This window comes from Mizuhopecten yessoensis, unplaced genomic scaffold (genome assembly GCF_002113885.1).
Source record: "Mizuhopecten yessoensis strain PY_sf001 unplaced genomic scaffold, ASM211388v2 scaffold11139, whole genome shotgun sequence".
NCBI classification, from domain to species: domain Eukaryota; kingdom Metazoa; phylum Mollusca; class Bivalvia; order Pectinida; family Pectinidae; genus Mizuhopecten; species Mizuhopecten yessoensis.
Genome location: NW_018408899.1, coordinates 295,575 through 320,249, shown reverse-complemented (window position 1 = coordinate 320,249; position 24,675 = coordinate 295,575). Strand labels below are relative to the sequence as shown.

Below are 24,675 nucleotides of genomic sequence, written 5' to 3'. Positions count from 1 at the left end.
ATATATTTCTGTAGGATTCCTTAACATATATCCATATATGAAGTTTTATGACTGTTGGACTTCTAGTATTAATTAAGTAATGGAGCTAAATTTTAATCCTAACCAAAATGTTGTACAGACAATAATCACGGATGTGTGCTCTGACTGAAAGGTAAACACTTAATTAATACCCCCCATAAAACCTGCGTGGCATAAAAACTGACTTCCATTACAGAAATCTTTTGCCTTCATCTGTATTCGCTTCAATACAGGGAACGGCATTTTTCTCAGACTGATTGATTTTAATTCAACGCATTAAACAATCACATCCAACATTTATAAGACACCAGCTACATATGTAAGATGGACATAAAGCTGTGTAGTTTGTCGTTATACGGGAGTTAGAATTCTCCGTGTAGTACAGCCGCAATCCATGTACTGGCTTAGGAGAGATTTAGTATGATATGCTTCTCTTCAAGCAACATGATAAAACCAAAAGCCTATAATAATATTGGTACAGATAGTGTACATACAGATAAAACCCTCGATCTAATATCATTCAGGACTCCACCGATGTAAATGTGGGATTGTTTAATACTCCATCTCAAATAAACCTCAAAGTGAATTCCGTACCAATAGCTTTTCATTAATTTAATAATTCTATGATTTTGCAATACAAATTTACTTTGAGTATGTTAAGATGCCCAATGTGACCAGGTTAAAGGTCTGTCGAGGTGAACGTATGCACAATTGCTTGATTTAAAGGATGCACATCCAATATTTCAGATGGAATGTAAAGAAGTCATTTCATTATTATAAGTAAATCATAACCATTCTCACAATGCTGATAACTACATTACATGACACATACCAGTTACTTAAAGATTTGTCAGCTTTACATGCATTAACCATTAAAAAAAGAGGTATTATTTTGCTCTTACTCATTTAGATTTTCAGAAATATTTTGCCATACTCTTTCACAAATATTACAAGTCCCACTTTAAAACTTAGTTACCTATCTTTATCAATAACTTCATACAGTTCGACACTTTTCTTCCCAAAAAAACTTTGTGCATTTAGCCTTAAAATACCCAGGCTTAAAAGGATAAGATCTAGTTAACACAGGCCAAACAAGGAACGGAATTGCAAAATAGGCAATATGTATTTTTTCATCTTCTTGTTAAAATCTAATTTCAGTGTAATAACTAGTTTTATCGAGTCAAGCCAATGATTTGAAATTGAAATTTCTTTAGAGTAATCAATCTCAGTTCAATGCAGCCCAGGTTTCTTCAGCACCTTATACAAATCTGCACTGCTGAGGAAACTGAGGAAAAGAAGTGTGAAAAGAAAATTTCAAACAGACTATTAACAATCAAGATATTTCTACAAAAAAATCCAAGTTGATTATTTCTTTAGTTCATATATCACAATTTCAATTTCTTGATTATAGTAGCCACAATACCTGGAAAAGGCCTTTCACTTTATACTTCCGCCTTTTTAAATTTTTAAATTGTCTTATATGTAACATACCAAAAAAACCTATTTCGCAATGACAAAAATCAGATCAACTTCTAAAGTAGTGAGTTTGGGGAGTCTGCTTTTCATCAAGAATTAATGGGATCAATTGGCAAAAATCTTTTCACTCCTATACGTCTAGCAGTTCTTATAAAGACAATATACAGTGCACTGGTGTCTGTTGCCAGACATATATATGCGCAAATGAGATTCTGAAATAGCTTCCAATTATACACACTCGGAGTAAACCAAAGCTATACAACATAGTTATTTCTCCTTTTTCTTTTTCATTCTATATATTTCTTCATTTTCCTTTAGCCAATTCATGAAACTCTTATATATATATATCAGTTTGTTCTAACTGAAATGTCTATTTTTGCCTTAAAATTGTAAACTTGCAAACTTGCTCCAGTCTGTTTAGTATACGGTTCCAGTTCCATAATGAAGGGAATGATGTATTAGTGTATTAGATTTACCCCCGATCCTTTACAGTATACTGTAATACAATTTCCCCGTTTTCTCCAGGGGAATCCAGAATACATCCTCAGCTTAACACAATGGTACCTTCCACTAAATGTAACCATGTCACCAGACTTTCTATTCTATTTATATGGTCTCCATGGGAGTTCTTACAGACAATTGCATGAAGAAGATCTGAATGTTTTGATGGACACATTTTTTATAGTCTCAAGGCAAACATGGTTTGTTCTAAAGATGAAAAAGGGTGGATTTTTTCATATACAATTGTATTGTAACAAACTTACATATTTAATTAGTAATTGTTCACCCTTTAAATATTGGGGAAATTATTTTGGTGCTCATTCAAGTTTCTGTTTTGTGTCCCATTACCTACCAGCTGCGAGTATCACCAATGCACTAATGTGTTATAATTATGTAATGTGCTCAATTAGGAGTGTGCTTAAAGTAGGTTTATCATGAGCACTTACAAACAGGACAATATGGGGGAACATTTACATGGCCGTCAGGATGGGTAAGTCCTACAAACATGAGGGGGGTTAAGAAGGAAGAACATGTTTACATGGCCTCTAGGATCATTCCTATGAACTAGAGGGTTCTGAGGAATATTTTACATGGTTTTCAGGACTGATCATACAAAGACGAAGGTTTGGAAGGCAGGACATAAATTCATGGTTTCTGAGGCTGATCCTAAAGACAGTATACTGAAGGGTCTAAAGATATAAAGAGGGTTCAAAGATAACTATTCTAAGCTTTCATTATTCACTTCAGGGATACAGAGCTTTACCAGTAGTATGAAATGATTTATACAACAAGTTAAAAAAATACTTATTTTAGTATAATTGAAAACATAATTGTTACTGTTTGTGATAATTCAATCTAATATGAACCTGTCTTTCAGTTTAATTAAAGACGAAGTGCAAAATAATCTAATTTGTTCATATTCATACAAAAATGCATAGTAAATACACATTTTCTCTAAAGCTCTCCATATCAGTTTTCTTTACAAGATGAATTGCCAGGCACTTACCAGTATTATTAATGTTTTTTTAAGTTATTGAAATCCTAAACATAACTAGAACACTGACAGGTCAGTAAGGGCCCCGTTTGGTGGCAATATATCCCCCATAATCATCAAGAAGCAATCTGCCCATATAGCTGAGCTTGACATTTGACATTTGGACTTCAAAAAGAATCGCAAGTTCATTTTACATGTACTTTGACGTGAGTCTTGTTTCCTTACACCTCCAAACACCGGTGCAATACTCATTTGTTAGCTTTGATTTGTTTTATTTCACCTGATATACCTCCTCCATCAAGAGCCAGGGTCAAAGTCAGAGATCCACTTTGTCTTTGACCATTGGACCCAAATGACCTTGACCATTAATCTAGTGACCCTGAACTTTGGTCAGTTGACTTATTCTTTAATTCCGACCAACTTTGCTTCTTGATATCATAACAAAATGTTCATCAGTGAAAAATACAAAACTTGACCTTGACCCTTTGGACCCCGTAACCTGGACCTAATGTCAGTTGACTCTGTGTTAAGTTCTGAACAACATTGCTTCATAATGTCATAACAAAATGATCATCAGGGAAAAGGTACAAAATTTAACCTTCACATTTGACCAAGTGACCTTGACCTTTGGTCAATTGACTCCTTGTTTAATTCTGAGCAACTTTGCTTCAAAGTGTCATAGCAAAATGTTCTCCAGTGAAAAGATACAAAATTGAACCTTGACCTTTGACCAAATGACCTTTAACATTAGTCAGTTTACTCCTTGTTTAATTCTGATCAACTTTGCTTCATCATGTCATAACAAAATGTTCATCAGTGAAAAGATGCAAAATTTGACCTTGACCTTTGAATATGAAGACCTTGACCTTTGACCTCGACATGTCTTTTTGTTTAATTCCGAACATTTTTGCTTCATAATGTCATAGCGAAATGTTCACCAGTGAAAAGCTACAAAATTTGACCTTGACCCCTGACCCGATGACCTTGACCTTTGGTCAGTTGACTCCTTGTTTTATTCTGATCAACTTTGCTTCATAATGTCATAACAAAATGTTCATCAGTGAAAAGATGTAAAATTTGACCTTGACCTCTGAACCTAATGACCTTGACCTTTGACCTTGATTTTTTTTACCTAAATGTGTATTTTTGTGAACTGAACATCTTGACCAAGTTTCATGTACATCGGTCAATAAATACCAAAGTTATCAGCCAGGAACAAAATTTGTGGACGGACGGACAGACAGACAGACAGACAGACAGACCAAGTGATTACTATAGGGCACCCGTATCTCCGATACGGGGCCCTAATTACACAGAAGCTATATTTCAAATTTGCCATAAATACTTTCAATATTTTAACTGCTTTTTTTTATGACAGCCCAGGAATGGGAATAGTAACCATTAACCCTCCTCGAGACCTTCAGTGACACAACACAGACAGATGTGAGTAGAACCATTAACCCTCCTCGAGACCATCAGTGACACGACACAAAGAGACATGAGTATAACCATTAACCCTCCTCGAGACCATCTGTGACACAACACAGAGAGACATGAGTATAACCATTAAGACCATCAGTGACACAACACAGACGTGTGTAGAACTATTTATCCTCCTCGAGACCATCAGTGACACAACACAGAGAGACATGAGTAGAACATTAACCCTCCTCGAGTCAACAGTGACACAACACAGAGAGATGTGAGCTCGAGTAGAACCATTATCCCTCCTCGAGACCATCAGTGCCACAACACAGAGAGACATGAGTATAACCATTATCCCTCCTCGAGACCATCAGTGACACAACACAGAGAGATGTGAGTATAACCATTATCCCTCCTCGAGACAACAGTGACACAACACAGAGAGACATGAGTAGAACCATTATCCCTCCTCAAGACCATCAGTGACACAACACAGAGAGATGTGAGTATAACCATTATCCCTCCTCGAGACAACAGTGACACAACACAGAGGGACATGAGTATAACCATTAACCCTCCATCAAACAAGATTAATGGTATCTATACCAGTAATTAATACAGTTTGTTTATATATATATATGTACCTGTACAGTACAAAACACACATTACAATAGCTGACTTATAACAATTACATATACTACTGTACTTTAACCAGTTCAACATGTACACGGTACCACAGGAGATGTTGGACAAGAGATGCTACATATCAAATTTAATTTCTTGACCCCCTTGTTAAGGTCTTTAAAGAAGTCTATTTTGAAGATTCACCACCCATTTCCCCTATGTATACCTGTATATATACTTAGCCCTGCCTTTTTATCCCTGTGGGTCCTCAACCTTTATTTATATTGTACAACAATGAAATCATACATAAGTGATGTTTAATTTCATGCCAAATAAAGTTCTAATCCCTTAATCTAAACCTATTGAAAATTATTTCATAGATTTCATAAAAGGTCAACTTTTTATCAATCTATTTTCAAAAGCCCCTCCTAAATGATGCAATATGTTGTTTTTTAATTTTCAGTCTGCAATAATCACGAAGATTAATTCTATCCTGGATCATACACAAAATATTGACTTTTCCATGTATACACTTGCTGTAAATAAATGAACACAACCTATACCTTTAACCAGACATGCTGACTCTAGGCTAATGTCACCTGGTACACCAGACTGACCAGCAAATTATTAACCAATTTCGAGTCTAGACAACTTTTCTGAAAGATATTGATTTTTTCCTGAAGCATCTATATTTTAATTAGATTTGCTGGATTTGGAGAAAAAAATATTACTTTCTGTGAAAATTCTCCCTTCATTTTCAACAGATCAGTGAATTTTCTCTAACAAGAAAAAACAGTTATAAGATAGCTATAGACAGGATCTGAATACCTTTTATCTTGATTACATGAAAAGTTGTGAATATATCCATTCTTGATAAATACATCAGGTACAATACATTATACCTTATTCATGTTGTGTATCTAATGACTGGTACATCCAAAACAGTTACAAATAATTAATGAGAATATCCTAAATTTAAGTTTAAGGTGACAGTACCCAACTCGGATCACCAAACCATCATTTTCTTCATTCATTGAAAAATCTGATGAGGAATTATATTCATTTATGGTTGTATCGAAGAAGAATATTGATGGGTGTTCTTACAAACGAAATTAGCACCCAGGGGTCACTTGAGATATTTAAAGAACGCTCTGAAGTCACCAATGACCAGTTCTGGTTTTTGCGAATGTCAGGACCCAAATCGAATCAAGGCTAGAGTTTTGCAGTATCTTACACTTCAAATGAGTATTTTTTTGTCAGCATATTAACATTTTATGATGACCTTTAGAGTTTATATGACAAAAAGTATTTCTTTAGTGTGAATTTATTCATAAAGTCCAAAACAGAATGCATAGTCGTCACACACACCATTTTTTAAAAACGTAATCAAAACACTGACATTTGAGTTTGAATTACGTTTTCTGGTGCTATTGGAACTTAGAAACTAATTATCTGTAGACAAAATATGGTGCAATTTATTGATTTATAAGTATTTCTGCAAACAGTAATCCGATTTGGGTACTGATCCGATTTAGGTACTGCCTTCTTACAGGTTTTTGTCAAAAACATTTTTAATTTGAAAAAACCTTTAAGGCAAATACGAATGCAATGACTACGAGAAATCCTTCCCACCCACATAACAACCATGCATGATATCATCAAAGCCAGAACAAACCATTTTCAACAACAAGACTAAAATGATCGGACCAAGCCAATATTACCATAAGCAACTCTTGAACCAGAGATTCTGTTTTTCCATCACAACTACATCTGTCTGTAAGTACTGTTATACACACCTCATCCTTCTCTGCCTTGAATTTCTCCGACAGAGACTTCTGTTTAATGACAACTTGTCGACATTTTTCTTGTTCCTTGCCAATCTCCCGCTCCAATTGCACCTTCTCATTCTTTAGACGATGGTTCGAGCTCTGGTAGTGTTCCGTCTCACTGGACAATCGACGCAATCTGTACCAGCAAATGATGGCATTCGATCAGTAATCAGATGACCAAATAAGAGAAAATAAAACAGCAGCACACTTAGTGTCTGAAACATGACTTTATTGTAATTTGCATGTTGCCTGGGTACTAAATTCATTAGCTACTGTACTGCTTTATCAACTATCTATTTAGATAACCGGTAGTTGCAGATAAAGGAACGGACTAAAAAATCTTCATAATGCATATACATATTGTATATTTATATAAAAAAAATATGCAATACTTAATCTTGTGTGCAAACAACTTTATAAAAGAATATATGAACAAGAAGGTTGAGCTCCTCATGGTAATAAGGTTTCTGAAGGTTCCACTAGTGCTTTGTTAGTTGATCTCTTAATGCAGCTTCACTCTACTTAAACATCACAAACCAACTCTAAACAAATGGCCAGCTAACTCTGCGGAAATGTGTATGTTACAACAGTTTTGGAACCGACTACTAATTGGAAGGCAATTTAAAATCAAATGAAAATTTATCTCAATGTTATTTCCTTAATTCCAATTCAAAATACTGGGTAAAACATTTATTTATTGGCTTAGAGATTTTTGTCTTCAAACCAGCTATATGGACATATACTGTGTAAATAGTAGGGCAACGTTAACTAAAGTCATTTAAAGTACATGTACTATAGTGTAATCTCACTGAAAGATCCTTGACAAGGTAGGATGACAACTTTGATCATGTCACTTCATTTTGATAACTGGATATATATAAAGGAAGTGCCAGGTTTTAGTAAAACCACTGACCTACTGCCAGTACCTGGCGACTGCCCCGCGCACACATGTACACACCCCTGGTCACAGTTATACAGTGGAACAACAAATATTAGTACGCTTCGATTCTCTATAATACACTTGTACCAACATATACAAAAGTAGAAAAATTATTACAGGTAATAAGCTTATTTACATGTAAATCTATGAATATCTGTTTGAAGCTGCAGGTACATTATCATTACCTTACAGATTCAGTATTAAAACATCTGGTACATGTATTGCCAAAAAAGAAATCTGCATGGTGGTTTTAGTAATCATTCAGTCAAATCTCATCAACTTTTAGTGATTCTGATTGGCCAAGAACTAAAGGTGATAACAATCTCTTCTTAATGAAAAAAGTAAAGGATAAACAACATCATTATCTATTTCTTATTATGTAGGAGCTTTAACAAATCAACCCATAGATTCACCCTAAAAGGCTGCCACACTGTTCAATATAAGCAGTTTTAGATCAATATATATATTATTTTGGGATTTCTTTGAGTTTTTTCTTAATTTATCTGATATATTACTTGTATATACATGTACAGGTTTAATAAATAAGTAAATGTACATATAATTGACTAGATGCAGTTTTTATGAAGGAAATTAGATATGAGATTAAACTTGTTTTCAGTAGACAGAAAATATACCTGAACATTTCATTCAAATTTTTAAGACACATTGCCAAGATTGAACATGTTTTTTAGTATAACACTTGTAGTTACATTGATGAATTTTAAAGATTCATAAAAAAGCAACTTTTTTCTGGTATTAATTCTATGAAAAAATAATACAATAACACATTAATGATGATAAAAATGCCATTTATCAAAGTAATAACCACATGCAGTACCCATTTTGTATTTTTTTCCTTTTTAAGGAGAAGATCCCTTGCCTTTTAATATTATCACCACTATAGTAAATTAAGGTACAAGGTAATGGATTTGTGTCCTTTAAAAAATTAATAACAAGTATGTGCACTGGAAACAAACAACTAATTAAATCTGTATGAAGTAGAAGATAAAATTACTATTAAACACAAATGGACATACTGACATACCATCACACAGCCACAATTTAAAGGCTTGCTCTAGATGGAGAATGAGATAGAGACGGTCATAAAAATGTAATGATTTCACCAAGCAACAAATAAACAAAAACTTGTCAAAACTTTGACACTGAAAGGTACTATTGTGTGACCAGCCTGGTTTAAATGTGGTATCAACATATCTGTTAGTTGTATGATGGCAATATACCAGTATGTATTAAGATCACCACAAGAGTAGCTCATTGACAGGCAACAGAAACTGTTCATACATGAAACCTATTTTTATGATAATTTGGATCCTATAGCAACAAGATGTATACTTTCCTTCAAAATTCATAAATTCCATATATATATTAATTATTAACATCAGGTGATCCAAGGTACATCCAAGCAAACCTAACAGAACTGACCTGAAGGAGAGGACATGGTGTCTCTCCTCAGAACTACACATTTATTTTTTAATTTAATTATTTCAATAAATTGTTCTGTAAAAATATACCTCTGATCCCGTCACTACTAATGAAATTATCAACGGGAAACTTTGTAATACAAGTACTGGGTATAATTATTTAGTCCCTTGTAATAAGATTTCATTAAGGTAATCATTTACACCATGCACTACTGACTTATTAAATCTAACCCAAAGGCCACCTTTTCATTTTAACTAAAATATAAAGTTACAGTTTACTACTTGGCAGTAATTTGGCCCAGTATTTATTTTTTAAACAAGACTGGATAAATTGATAAAAAAATAAACTCATCAGTATGTTTTTTTTTTTTCATAACTCGACAGAGTATTCAGTTTCAAATGAACTACAACCAACCAACAGAGCACAATTAATAGGTTTATGATTTATACGATAATCAGACAAAAAGACAATTCAAGATGATGCAAAATTATCTACAATAAAACAGACAATTTCTGACATTTTTATGATTTTATTTTCACCACTTTATTTGATAGCAATTCAAAACAGAACAAACAGTATTGTTCAGAAAAACAATATTACATGTTTACTAGGTCAAATTTAACAGAAATCATAGCTAGTGAACCAGAAATAGTTTTACATACAGGGTAACTGGGAAAACGATAAAAAAAAAAATACAATCACCCCTAAAGAACCTGTTCTATAACATCTTTGCGCTTTGTAATCTGAAATACGGGTTAACTACCAGGTATATAAACCATTTCTCTTTGTCGTTAACTTGAAAAAATAGTTCACCGGTTGGACATGGTTGGTGAATCCAAGATTGGGTGAGTGACCGTGTTTCAAAAGACAGGAGAATGAACATTAAACAGACAACATATTATGTATCCTCTGCATGTTCAACTACAGAGAGGAAAATTAGTGCTAATCTTCCTTCGTTGGTGGTAACTTGCGAAGAAGTTTTATCTGTCAGGCTAATCACTGATAAATGAGACAAAACACATGTGTTTACACCAAACTGAGGTGATCTCTCAGAGGAAGGTGAGGCTTTTCCAGTCGATAACGGCACAGAAAATCAATAGGATTTCCTATGGCTATCTATAGATCTATAATGGTTACCGAAAACAGAAACTTGTGGGTTTTGTTGTTTGCTATCAGCTGGGGAACAGCTTAGAGCTTTTTCATACTGTATATCCCCACCCTAGTAGGCACCTTATAACTTTGAAGCACTACGAAGAGAAGTTTACTTCAAGCTCTGCCTTCAAACACCTACCTATTCCTGTATTTATTTTTCCTTTCATTGGTGGGATTATTGTAACTGGAATATCTCTTTCATGTATGAAAGACTTGCTAAGTCTCCCTATTTTGGAAGAAGACTCCCGATTTTGGACCCTAACTTTTAGCATTTTCAACTAGTGAATTTGCTAAACTATTCTTATTTTCTAAGATCTGTCGATTTCAAGTCAAAGAACATCTCAAAAGATGCCATTTAAAAGTGTTAGTTTTCAAATCATTTTCAATTTCAAAAAGTTGGCAAGTATGATGTGAAGTTTTGAGAAATTGTAACTTAAAGCTTAATGGGCAACATTTTATATTTAAGCTGGTATAACTTCCAGCAGGAAAATTTATAGCAAACTGGAGTTAAGTTGATATCAAGTCTTTTTCTTTCAAACTTTAATCATATTCTTGAGATACATTGCTAGTTTTACCAGTACATCATTTTCCAGTGAATGTACCTGTTTTCCAGCTCCTCCCTGAAACGTCTGGCCTTCTGATGAAGTCGAAATATCTCGTATAGCCTGTTGACCAGGGACACCTCTGTAGCTCCGTCACCATGATCGATGGTCTGGAAACCCAAGGCGGTCAGTTCCTACAATGACAAATCACTTATATTGGTCACAGATGGCCACTTCTTAATTGAGAAGTATTCCTTGTTAGAGATTTCTGTCCTGTGGATGATGAATGGAGTCTAAGGGACATATATATATATGACTATAACATTTCACTGTAATAAACCCATGGTTAGTATAAGCCCAAGGTTGATATGAGTCCACGTCTTTATTTTCACTGATATTATAAATGATTGAGTTAAGTCAAATCTGGAGAAGCCCCTAGGGGAAAAACGGAAATTAGGATAAACTCAAATATCTATTTTATTTATTTTATCATTTTTTTCTAACTAGTTACTACATAGTTATAGACATACAATGTACACTTGCATATTCCCATTAAAACTATTCTGAAAATATTTTTCTAATCTAATCAGGAAACATTGTTCTTACATTTTCAGATATTGTGGTCCTATAATGATATTGATTAGTCTGTCTATGTACATGGTACATCAAGAGTGCTTAATTACGTCTTTATAGAGTTACATGTGACTTGCATGTACCTTTATATAATTCATTATGAGCGATTCTTTTTTCACTCGTATGGCCATTCATGTTATTGCTATTTTAACATAGATCTATGTTTAACAACATGTACAGTACGTATACATGTATAACTAACATGTAGAAACTAATTAAAGTATGTTTGTAACATCCTAATAAAGAAACACAAATTACTATGTTTATTTCAATTGATTATAGTGGGTCTAATGTATATATCTACCCCCCAACCTGGCATTATTTCCTTAAAAGACCACATACAAAGGCTGTAGAGATTCCTGTCTTTGGGAGGCAATAAAAAGATCTGATGTTAATGAACAGAAACCTACTTAACAATCAACAATACTAGCCTCAGTGTACTCGTACAAGGTGAACAGAAAAGAGTTGTACAAATTGTTGACAAGCCTGTTATCACATTTTCAATACTCCTATTACACTGTAATTCATTCTGAACCTCTAATGTACACAGGCAGTGATAAATAGATACCCAATACACCAAATAAACACATCCACTAATACTCAATATATACCTGAGAAACCCCTCTATAAATTGTCAATAATGCCATTGTATCCTATCCCAACCTACAAACACAGGCACACAATGGTCGACACAGAAATCAATACCTATTACTGATGATATCCTATTAATTATGCGGCCGATTACATTAACACCTGTTTATAGCTGACTAGCAATTCTGTTACCTGCCCTAATTACCTGACTGCTGTGCACACTAGGTGTGTGTATGTGTCTAGTATTACTCTTACCGATTATCAACTGTTTGTCTAAAAATTATAATGTTAACACGAATGTGTTGCAAACCGGCCTGTCACCAGTAAAGAGAAACACTATCAATGGCCGTAGATACATTTTAAAGCCAAGACGCTATATATGAATGGATTTCAACGCACACGAGGAACTGTACATGTATTGTATGCTTGGCAATCACTAAACCACGTGTAGCCCATGACAAATACTTCATGATCATACTAAAGACTTAACAGTTATCTACTCAAAGAAAACATGTCCACGTCTTGTTAAAACCATTTCCTTTCACAGGTAAACTGTGTACACCTGACCAGCAAGCCAGGTACACTTTGTACAAAGGTGAGATCTTACCTGGTTTAGGAATGTAACACAGTCTTCCACATTCTCAGAACAACAGAATGTATTTTCATCAGTCTTATCCAGGTACGAAAAGGACGATGACGGCGTCTGCATTGTACAGTTTGTCGTCGCTGTCATCGCACTGAGTGAGGCTGTGACATCACGACTCCCGTATAGGGTCAGGTAATCCCTCCCAGCATTCCTCAGGACGCTCCAGTCAGCCATACTGTAAATAGAACAGTCAGTATAGCAATCAATAGAGGGAGGATCAAATCCAGGTCGTTATGCATGCTGTATCGGAGACAAGACAAAGACGATTTCTTTATACTATTTGTACCATGGAATTGCTGTGTATTAGCTGGTCTCCAGTACACTGAATCAGGAATCGGTCATCTGTAACAAATCTATCTGATCACAATCTACGATAAGATTTCACAGCATTTAATGATCAATATGAAGGAGAATGCTGCTGTCACAACTATTCCTGGTCATAATGACATTTTATAAATATACACCTTTATACCAAAAGTTCAGACCCAAGTGTAGATACAATGTACATACATAATGTATCATCCCTGTAGGCCATTAAATGATCAATGTATACCTGAGCTGTAAGCATGCATGTCAATATTATTATTTTGGAGTGCTATGCCTATAAAATGGAGGACTTTTGTACTTAAACACTAAATTGGTCATGAATGAAATTATTTTGAATGTTGACATCATAGGTACAATTGAAAGTAAATCAACCATTAAAGGCACAAATCTCACTGAAATTCAGTCATAATGTTGTTTTGTTTGGAAGACTAATATTCACTATATGTATGAATCCCCAAGTGTAAGAACTGTTTGTACAAAAGCATGGAGTATTGAAACGTTCACTGTATACATATGCTACGATTTGTACACATCAACTCTCTATATATTTGTTTATAAATTGAATTCTAGCTCCCTGAATATGCAACCAGAGGCACATTTCCTATGGCTTATCAACTAAATATGTGAAATAATCTTAATTTCAAATAATTATTAATTAAATGTAAAACTTTTATGATCAATGAATAGCATTTTTTTGGACTGTGTTGAATTTATATCACTCTTTATCATATATTGAAGTCCAATTTCTACATTTTGCAATAAAAAATATATTCTTCCATAAAATGTATAATATTGTATTTTGTCTGGTTATCTCAATCCCTCACTCACTGGCTCCTGCTAATTTTTAACAGTGTTTATATTAATTATATGTCATATTAACTTGTTTTCTAGATCTACTGACAACAATATACTGTGTCAAGGATAATTTTCATGGCAATGTTATTTTCACATATTTTGTGAAACAATGAACCCTTAAATTCTACACCACAGAGATTGTTTAGAACTATATCAGTTCTGATTACAGTGTAACATCTCGGCAAAAGACAATGTAATACAGATTGATGATGATGCTACAGATCTATAAAGATTGATGATGATGGTACAGATCTATAAAGATTGATGATGATGGTACATATCTATAAAGATTGATGATGATGCTACAGATCTATAAAGATCGATGATGATGCTACAGATCTATAAAGATTGATGATGATGGTATAGATCTATAAAGATTGATGATGATGGTACAGATCTATAAAGATTGATGATGATGGTACAGATTTATAAAGATTGATAATGATGGTACAGATCTATAAAGATTGATTATGATGCTACAGATCTATAAAGATTGATGATGATGCTACAGATCTATAAAGATTGATGATGATGGTACAGATCTATAAAGATTGATGATGATGCTAACGACCTAATTAAAGAACGTTTATCTTGAAACGGCAAATTCAACACACTTTGCTAATATGGTAGGTATTTTTTTAAACATGAAAAATAACAACTGGGTGAAATAATTACCGTACAGTTTACATTTTTTGATGTTAACACTGATGTACCGAGGACAAGATATTTTAACACCGATACTAGATTCTGGTGATGTGCATTGTACACTTAAGTCTGACCAATAAACAAGCACACTGGTATCAATACATCCTTTCTGACCTCAGGGAGCCCCTGGGGACCTGATCAATATACAAATGGCAAGATCATGTAAAACAGGAACGAGAGTGTCCGCAGCAGGATGTCTGCAGCAGGATATATATATAATTAAACTACAGTACCATCCATTGACAATTAAGCCTCTACACAAAATTCCAACATAAACATTACATAAAATTAAGGCTGACCATGTATATCTTTAAAAAAAACTCATGGAGTGCAAAAATTCTGAAAAAAAAAGTATAGTAATGTCTCTGCAAGACGTGATAAAATTTCTTTCATATTCATGTACATTGTACATATTACCTTGTCCATTTTGCTCATTTATTTAAAAAGTCTCCATGTAGTGTTTTATAGAAACTGCAGGCCCCAACTTCTCAAACATTCTTTTATCCGCAAGTAAAAACTGAATCTGATATAATACATGAGCATTCCATGAATCTATCAACATCAGAAAATTGATGATTTTTGCCATGATTTTCCAAAATACTGTCCACCAATAAATCCTTCACAACATGGAACATTCTATTTAACCTGAATCAACACTGATACACGCTACTCAAATTTTTAAGAAAAAAATGTTGTTTAAATGAAGAAAGGATGACAGCCTCCATATTTGTATGTTGAAAACCTATATATACCTGGTCCATATATACAATGGTAATACACTATAACATGGAGCCGTTTCGTGACTGTGCTCACTTACATATATATATCAGTGACACAAACATATCACAAAGGTAGCTACATTTTAGGTCGGTTTATTGAAAAGCAGCAATATAAAACTGTCTCAATTTACATGAAATTCTCACTCAAATAAACATATACATTTATCGATTTATAAAATCTTACCAGAAAAAACAATCACAAAAAAATTATCCCTACCTGATGTTGTTTGTTGATCTTGATATTAAATAAGTTTTTATTTCTATATCAAATACAATTCTTTAAAACATGTTTTAAATATTTCAGACAGATGTACACTTATACTATCATTTATAATTAGCTAAAGTGAAAGTATAACTATTTTTAATACTACCTGTACAATGAGCGATTACTCAAACAAGTTATCGTCATGTTGCTTTACGAAAGGAACTATACTATATTATGGGCCGATTGGTCATATCAGGTGGTTAACACTCCGGCCTTCCACGTGTACGCAGGCGGTCGGGGTTCGATCCCCGAAGCCGTCCTAAGCATGGAATATTCAGAGAAAGTGTTTTTCTCCTGCCCACACAACTCCAACAACCCAGGTGGAGTATAAAATGGTCTGGGGTGGATGTTGCGGTATCTTTGCTGTTGCATTCAAGTGATCATGAGGTGGCCCTATAAATTATACGGTTGGAAGCACAGTCCCACTACAAACAGAACACAATACAACTCCAGCACACATGCAGGCATACACACATAGGGAGATATTAGCCAGGTGGCATAGGACTAGTAGTAAGCACCTGACAAGGCAGCTCCTGCTAATTCAGCTCAAATTCATATTGTATTGATTGAAATAAAATGTATATCTATGTACGTACTGTAAAGCGATTTAGAGTACGTGGCTTAGGTTAGCTAGATAGGGCACTTATAATATCAAATGTGTATTTTATATTACTTTGTTACCCGACTCGCTATATAACCAATTTCGACTGTTTCCCAGACAATTCACCAAACGAACTATAACTAATGTGTGCTACCGTAAAACTGTTGACTGGTCATCGTGAAACTGTTGACTGGTCACGTGATGAACTGGTGCTTGCTACCCTACGACTGTTGACTGGTCACGTGTTAGGTAATCGAATGCACCTATTATTACAAGCACCCCGATGACCAAGCGTTTTTGGTACTGGATTGTTGACGGTCGTCTGTCGGTAGATCTAAACATCACATTTGACATGGAATCTTTTGTTTTTCATTGGTCAAGTAACAAAACAGTTGTTTCATGCCTTATCAGTCAACAGTCAAAACTATTTTCCCGAGGAGTTGTGACCCACCAGATTTACTGTTTCCCGAGGCTGCAGGCCGAGGGAAACAGTTCATCTGGTGGGTCACAACTCCTCGGAAAATTGTGTATAATATTCACTGTGCGATATTGTGAAAGTCATCATTTTATACACTGTGTATATGTATAGATATCGTACTACATGAAATGTATCACACTAGAATTGTCCTAAGAGGACTATCATATGACTTCTTTCTGGTTTGATGTCCGGTAGTGGCATTTCGAAAAAGTAATCTGAAAGTTATATTGGCATCCCTAAAGGAATCTGGGTATAATGTACATTGATCACCTGGACCTATCATATGCTTTCACAAGCAAAAAACTTGAGGATTACTGGGTAGTTCCATGGAAGGGAAGTATATTTACTGATTAAGCAAGTTGGAATTTCCCTTTAGCTCACTATTATACTCCGTAGTCCCAGGTGCGACTCCTAGCAGAAGCACTTGGAGTGAGAAAAAGTGCTTCAGTGTTTAATGTATTGCTTTAGGCAAGTGGCTAAAAATTTCATTTATATTCAAAAATATGTAAAATGAACCACATTCATTTAAAAAATTACCATTTTTAATTAATTTATGAGACAACATACATTTTGTAATGCATATACTTGGTACTTTTTTATACAAAGATTTGTTTTCCTCTTTGCGAAAAATGAAAGCCCTATCATAGGTTTGAGGTTCCCATCAAATATTGACTTCAATAACTTTATGGTGGTAGGTGACAAGTTATCAACCAACTCCTTACTTATGTCCCTAATACAGTCCTGATGTGGGGACGATCCACTCCTCACACAGATAACACACCCTTGATCTGTACACATATTGAACATAAATTAGCACAGACCTGACACAAATTACCACCAATACATTCCAATGTGTCCTTATCAAGGGAACTTAGCTGGTAGCTTTAACTTGAGATCAGCGTATATTGTGTGTATATATACAATGTATAGGTATACGTATATCAATATCAAACATTTCAGACAAAATTATTTGTCAAATTTTGAAGACAATAACAAAATGAGAACAGATACAATTATAACAATACAATGACCTGTAATAACTGGGGCATCAGATCACTGAAAATAACCGGGTTTCCTATTGAAAGCAAGAATTCCTCGGATTATGTCTCACCTGTCACTGCTTTGAACAGCAAATGCTGAGAAGAATTATGATGCAATAATGGTACAAATCTGGTTGGCCTATACATGTAGCACTTCATATACTGTACTTTTGTAGAAACAGAGCTAAACAAAAACCGAATGCTGATCATGCCACCATCACTGCCTATACATGTATATATATATACTGTGTATCACCGAGGGGTAAACCTTAATAAAAGTTCAATAATTTTCAACTGTGCATAACAAATGGTCAATTAATAGCAAATGTCTTACTGGTGTTCAGAGTATCATGAGCTGTAAAATATAGCAAAATTAACATTCTGCACACAGTCATTTAAACCTAGGCCTGATAAGATAATGGATGTATTTATTAATCAAAACATATTTTTAAATATATTGAAATTAATAACCAAAGTTATGTGTATCTGGATTCCAAATGCTGAATTGATGGCAAAAAAATAAAATGAGCCATGTTCCGCCAATACCTTGTTGTGTCATTTTCTCTGAGTAAACAGAGCTTGCTGTCCAGACATTAATTTATTGTAAGGAGGTGTGAGGGTTTATAACTATAGAAGTGCAGTGTAAAAAGAGGAATTATTGTAAAGCAAGAAAATGTATGCTGCATGGTACGTGAAACATGCGATCAGGTACATATTAGGAATGTTCTGTTCCTTTAACTTGTGTATAACATTAACAATTTTATCACTTAGATTTTAATGATCAAATATATATAACAATCAACAAGTACAATCAGCAGGATTTTTCTGTGTACTTTGGAAACTTCCTCTTAATATGAGTAAACTGAAAGCCTATTGGGTCAGGATATCAATTTACTTATATAGTATACGTGTAATAGTACTGAATTTCACTGAACTAAAAATATAATATGTACATGACTTTACGTATATATAGGATGGAAAATCCCGACAGTGCAGGTTCTCAATGTGTTATATGAAATGGTACGATAATGAATATTCACATAACTGTCTACATTTACATTGCCTTTTTTTTGACAACCATATTATTAATTTAACATGCGAACACCCTTATTACCTCGCCATAGATATATACCCGCTATACATCTCAAACAACCACAAAATATCAAACTAAATATATTACCTCACCATAGATATATACCCGCTATACATCCCAAACAACCACAAAATATCAAACTAAATATATTACCTCACCATAGATATATACCCGCTATACGTCTCAAACAACCACAAAATATCAAACTAAATATATTACCTCACCATAGATATATACCCGCTATACGTCTCAAACAACCACAAAATATCAAACTAAATATATTACCTCACCATAGATATATACCCGCTATACGTCTCAAACAACCACAAAATATCAAACTAAATATATTACCTCACCATAGATATATACCCGCTATACGTCTCAAACAACCACAAAATATCAAACTAAATATATTACCTCACCATAGATATATACCCGCTATACGTCTCAAACAACCACAAAATATCAAACTAAATATATTACCTCACCATAGATATATACCCGCTATACATCTCAAACAACCACAAAATATCAAACTAAATATATTACCTCACCATAGATATATACCCGCTATACATCTCAAACAACCACAAAATATCAAACTAAATATATTACCTCACCATAGATATATACCCGCTATACGTCTCAAACAACCACAAAATATCAAACTAAATATATTACCTCACCATAGATATATACCCGCTATACATCTCAAACAACCACAAAATATCAAACTAAATATATTACCTCACCATAGATATATACCCGCTATACGTCTCAAACAACCACAAAATATCAAACTAAATATATTACCTCACCATAGATATATACCCGCTATACATCTCAAACAACCACAAAATATCAAACTAAATATATTACCTCACCATAGATATATACCCGCTATACATCTCAAACAACCACAAAATATCAAACTAAATATATTACCTCAACATAGATATATACCCACTATACATCTCAAACAACCACAAAATATCAAACTTAATATATTACCTCAACATAGATATATACCCACTATACGTCTCAAACAACCACAATATATCAAACTAAATATATTACCTCACCATAGATATATACCCACTATACATCTCAAACAACCACAAAATATCAGACTTAATATATTACCTCAACATAGATATATACCCACTATACATCTCAAACAACCACAAAATATCAAACTACCGTAAATATATTACCTCACCATAGATATATACCTGCCATACACATCTGATCAAACAACCACAAAATATCAACCTACCGTAAATATATTACCTCACCATAGATATATACCCGCAATACATCTCAAACAAACACAAAATATCAAACTAAATATATTACCTCAACATAGATATATACCCACTATACATCTCAAACAACCACAAACTATCAAACTTAATATATTACCTCAACATAGATATATACCCACTATACATCTCAAACAACCACAAAATATCAAACTACCGTAAATATATTACCTCACCATAGATATATACCTGCTATCCACATCTGATCAAACAACCACAAAATATCAAACTACCGTAAATATATTACCTCACCATAGATATATATCCGCTATATACATCTCAAACAACCACAAAAAATCAAACTACCGTAAATATATTACCTCCCCATAGATATATACCCGCTATACGTCTCCAACAACCACAAAATATCAAACTAAATATATTACCTCCCCATAGATATATACCCGCTATACGTCTCCAACAACCACAAAATATCAAACTAAATATATTATCTCAACATAGATATATACCCACTATACATCTCAAACAACCACAAAATATCAGACTTAATATATTACCTCAACATAGATATATACCCGCTATACATCTCAAACAACCACAAAATATCAAACTACCGTAAATATATTACCTCACCATAGATATATACCCGCTATATACATCTCAAACAACCACAAAAAATCAAACTACCGTAAATATATTACCTCACCATAGATATATACCTGCTATACACATCTGATCAAACAACCACAAAATATCAAACTACCGTAAATATATTACCTCACCATAGATATATACCCGCTATACATCTCAAACAACCACAAAATATCAAACTAAATATATTACCTCACCATAGATATATACAAATGTACCTGCTATATATACATCTCAAACAACCACAAAATATCAAACTACCGTAAATATATCACCTCACCATAGATATATCCCCGCTATACATCTCAAACAACGACAAAAAATCAAACTACCGTAAATATACTACCTCACCATAGATATATCCCCGCTATACATCTCAAACAACCACAAAATATCAAACTAAATATATTACCTCACCATAGATATATATAAATGTACCTGCTATATACATCTCAAACAACCACAAAGATCAAACTACCGTAAATATATTACCTCACCATAGATATATACCCGCTATCCATCTCAAACAACCACAAAATATCAAACTAAATATATTACCTCACCATAGATATATATAAATGTACCTGCTATATACATCTCAAACAACCACAAAGATCAAACTACCGTAAATATATTACCTCACCATAGATATATACCCGCTATCCATCTCAAACAACCACAAAATATCAAACTAAATATATTTCCTCACCATAGATATATACAAATGTACCTGCTATATATACATCTCAAACAACCACAAAATATCAAACTAAATATATTACCTCACCATAGATATATACCCGCTATCCATCTCAAACAACCACAAAATATCAAACTAAATATATTACCTCACCATAGATATATACCCGCTATACATCTCAAACAACCACAAAATATCAAACTAAATACATTTAATATATTTACTAGGAATGATAAAACAAGCATCATGCAACAATGTTTTAAAATTAGGTCACATAATAAAATACAAAACCCCCAGAAAACATACAAATAAACATAGTTTAATGAGTCATGACTTAAATTATAAACTTATAAATGTTACTATACATTAGATTATTTTGTAAGCCAATAAGTCACCATGAGCTTTACCTTCATCACAGAGCTAGGTGTTCTATCCTAAATCCAGTGATATAAGTAAGTCAGAACTGAAGTATACCTCCCTGTCACACACACATGTAAAATGAATACACATCCCAGAGGCAGGTAATCAAGAGAGTCAATATCCATTTACACTGGGTCTGTACTTTTGCTGTATATATATAATACCTGTCGTGTTGATTTTAGTCCAATAATCTCTGAAAATTAGCCACTTGGTCAATATTTGATCTCGTCCAAATCACTTTTCAGGTCTCAAATTTCCCTTAGGGGAAATGGTCAACCCCAACCAATGAAATCTCTGGAAATTTAAAATGTTTTGTCCAAATTTATTACAATGAAAATAAAAGTATACTAAACACTAAGAGAAACGCCATCGGTAAACAAGGACGGGGATCTTAAAGCTTAAAACTAAAATCTGGATGCATTAAAATCTTTCACACTATATGTAGCGACTAGAGGTTTCAATATACATGTACAAATGTAGTATATAAACTTTGAAACTTATCTTCATGATGAAATGTTTATTCATAAATGACTGTTTCTTTAATAAATGTATATAAAAATGCCCATATCATTACACAAAAAGACGAGGATCTTGCATGAGTTTTGAATTCCATATCCATGTGCCAAGATGTACATGTATACGTATATGTCAATAAAGTTTTTCAGCAAAGTGGAGAGCATGCAAAGAAAATAAATAAAGGACCATAACTTTGCATTTAAGGAGCCAACCGTCCCCAAATTTAGTAAACAACACTATAGTCTGCCATGCAAAGATATGCATATGTCTATAGGTAAAAATATCATAACATGCGCAATAGCATGGTCTGGACACAGGAAAGTAAGCAAAGGGCCATAACTCTGTAAGTAACTTAGTAAGGGGACACATCAGAGCAACAACAATATACAGGCTTAACAAGCATATGTATTGGTACACAGTTCAGTATTTGTTTGTCAGACATGCCAATGCAATAAACTTGAATATTTCAGCTTCCAAATCTTATTTCCAAAACAGTTTAGAGATAATCATGATTGGCAATTATTATTTAATGGCCACGTAAAAGTACCGTCCTTAGGTCAGCACCAACACTAGTACTTGATCAGACATCACATGTTTACTGTCCAGATGTGCTGACTAGTACTTGATCAGACCTCACAGGTTTACTGTCCAGAGGTCAGCACCAACACTAGAACTTGATCAGACCTCAAAAGATTATTGTCCAGAGGTCAGCACCAACACTATAGTACTTGATCAGACCTCAAAAGATTATTGTCCAGAGGTCAGCACCAACACTAGTACTGGATCAAACCCTACAGGTTTACTGTCCAGATGTCAGCACCAACACTTGTACTTGATCTGACCTCACAGGTTTACTGTCCAGAGGTCAGCACCAACACTAGTACTGGATCGAACCCTACAGGTTTACTGTCCAGAGGTCAGCACCAACACTAGTACTGGATCAAACCCTACAGGTTTACTGTCCAGAGGTCAGCAACAACACTAGTACTAGATCAAACCCTACAGGTTTACTGTCCAGAGGTCAGCACCAACACTAGTACTAGATCAGACCCTACAGGTTCACTGTCCAGAGGTCAGCACCAACACTAGTACTGGATCAAACCCTACAGGTTTACTGTCCAGAGGTCAGCACCAACACTAGTACTGGATCAAACCCTACAGGTTTACTGTCCAGAGGTCAGCACCAACACTAGTACTGGATCAAACCCTACAGGTTTACTGTCCAGAGGTCAGCACCAACACTAGTACTGGATCAAACCCTACAGGTTTACTGTCCAGAGGTCAGCACCAACACTAGTACTGGATCAAACCCTACAGGTTTACTGTCCAGAGGTCAGCACCAACACTAGTACTGGATCAAACCCTACAGGTTTACTGTCCAGAGGTCAGCACCAACACTAGTACTGGATCAAACCCTACAGGTTTACTGTCCAGAGGTCAGCACCAACACTAGTACTGGATCAAACCCTACAGGTTTACTGTCCAGAGGTCAGCACCAACACTAGTACTGGATCAAACCCTACAGGTTTACTGTCCAGAGGTCAGCACCAACACTAGTACTGGATCAAACCCTACAGGTTTACTGTCCAGAGGTCAGCACCAACACTAGTACTGGATCAAACCCTACAGGTTTACTGTCCAGAGGTCAGCACCAACACTAGTACTGGATCAAACCCTACAGGTTTACTGTCCAGAGGTCAGCACCAACACTAGTACTGGATCAAACCCTACAGGTTTACTGTCCAGAGGTCAGCACCAACACTAGTACTGGATCAAACCCTACAGGTTTACTGTCCAGAGGTCAGCACCAACACTAGTACTGGATCAAACCCTACAGGTTTACTGTCCAGAGGTCAGCACCAACACTAGTACTGGATCAAACCCTACAGGTTTACTGTCCAGAGGTCAGCACCAACACTAGTACTGGATCAAACCCTACAGGTTTACTGTCCAGAGGTCAGCACCAACACTAGTACTGGATCAAACCCTACAGGTTTACTGTCCAGAGGTCAGCACCAACACTAGTACTGGATCAAACCCTACAGGTTTACTGTCCAGAGGTCAGCACCAACACTAGTACTGGATCAAACCCTACAGGTTTACTGTCCAGAGGTCAGCACCAACACTAGTACTGGATCAAACCCTACA

The 24,675-nt window shown here is 34.6% G+C and overlaps 1 protein-coding gene across 1 annotated transcript in view; it reads right to left on the bottom strand.

The window, feature by feature from the left end:
- LOC110466605 (afadin- and alpha-actinin-binding protein B-like) overlaps window positions 1-24,675 on the bottom strand; it is a 51,105-nt gene that overhangs the window by 21,062 nt on the left and 5,368 nt on the right. Inside the window, exons 2-4 of the mRNA XM_021523194.1 lie at window positions 12,776-12,989; window positions 11,005-11,138; window positions 6,835-7,003 (exon numbers count right to left, since the gene is read on the bottom strand). Of these exons, the coding sequence (XP_021378869.1) occupies window positions 6,835-7,003; window positions 11,005-11,138; window positions 12,776-12,988 (516 nt within the window). The 5' untranslated portion in view covers window position 12,989. The remainder of the gene's footprint in view (window positions 1-6,834; window positions 7,004-11,004; window positions 11,139-12,775; window positions 12,990-24,675) is intronic.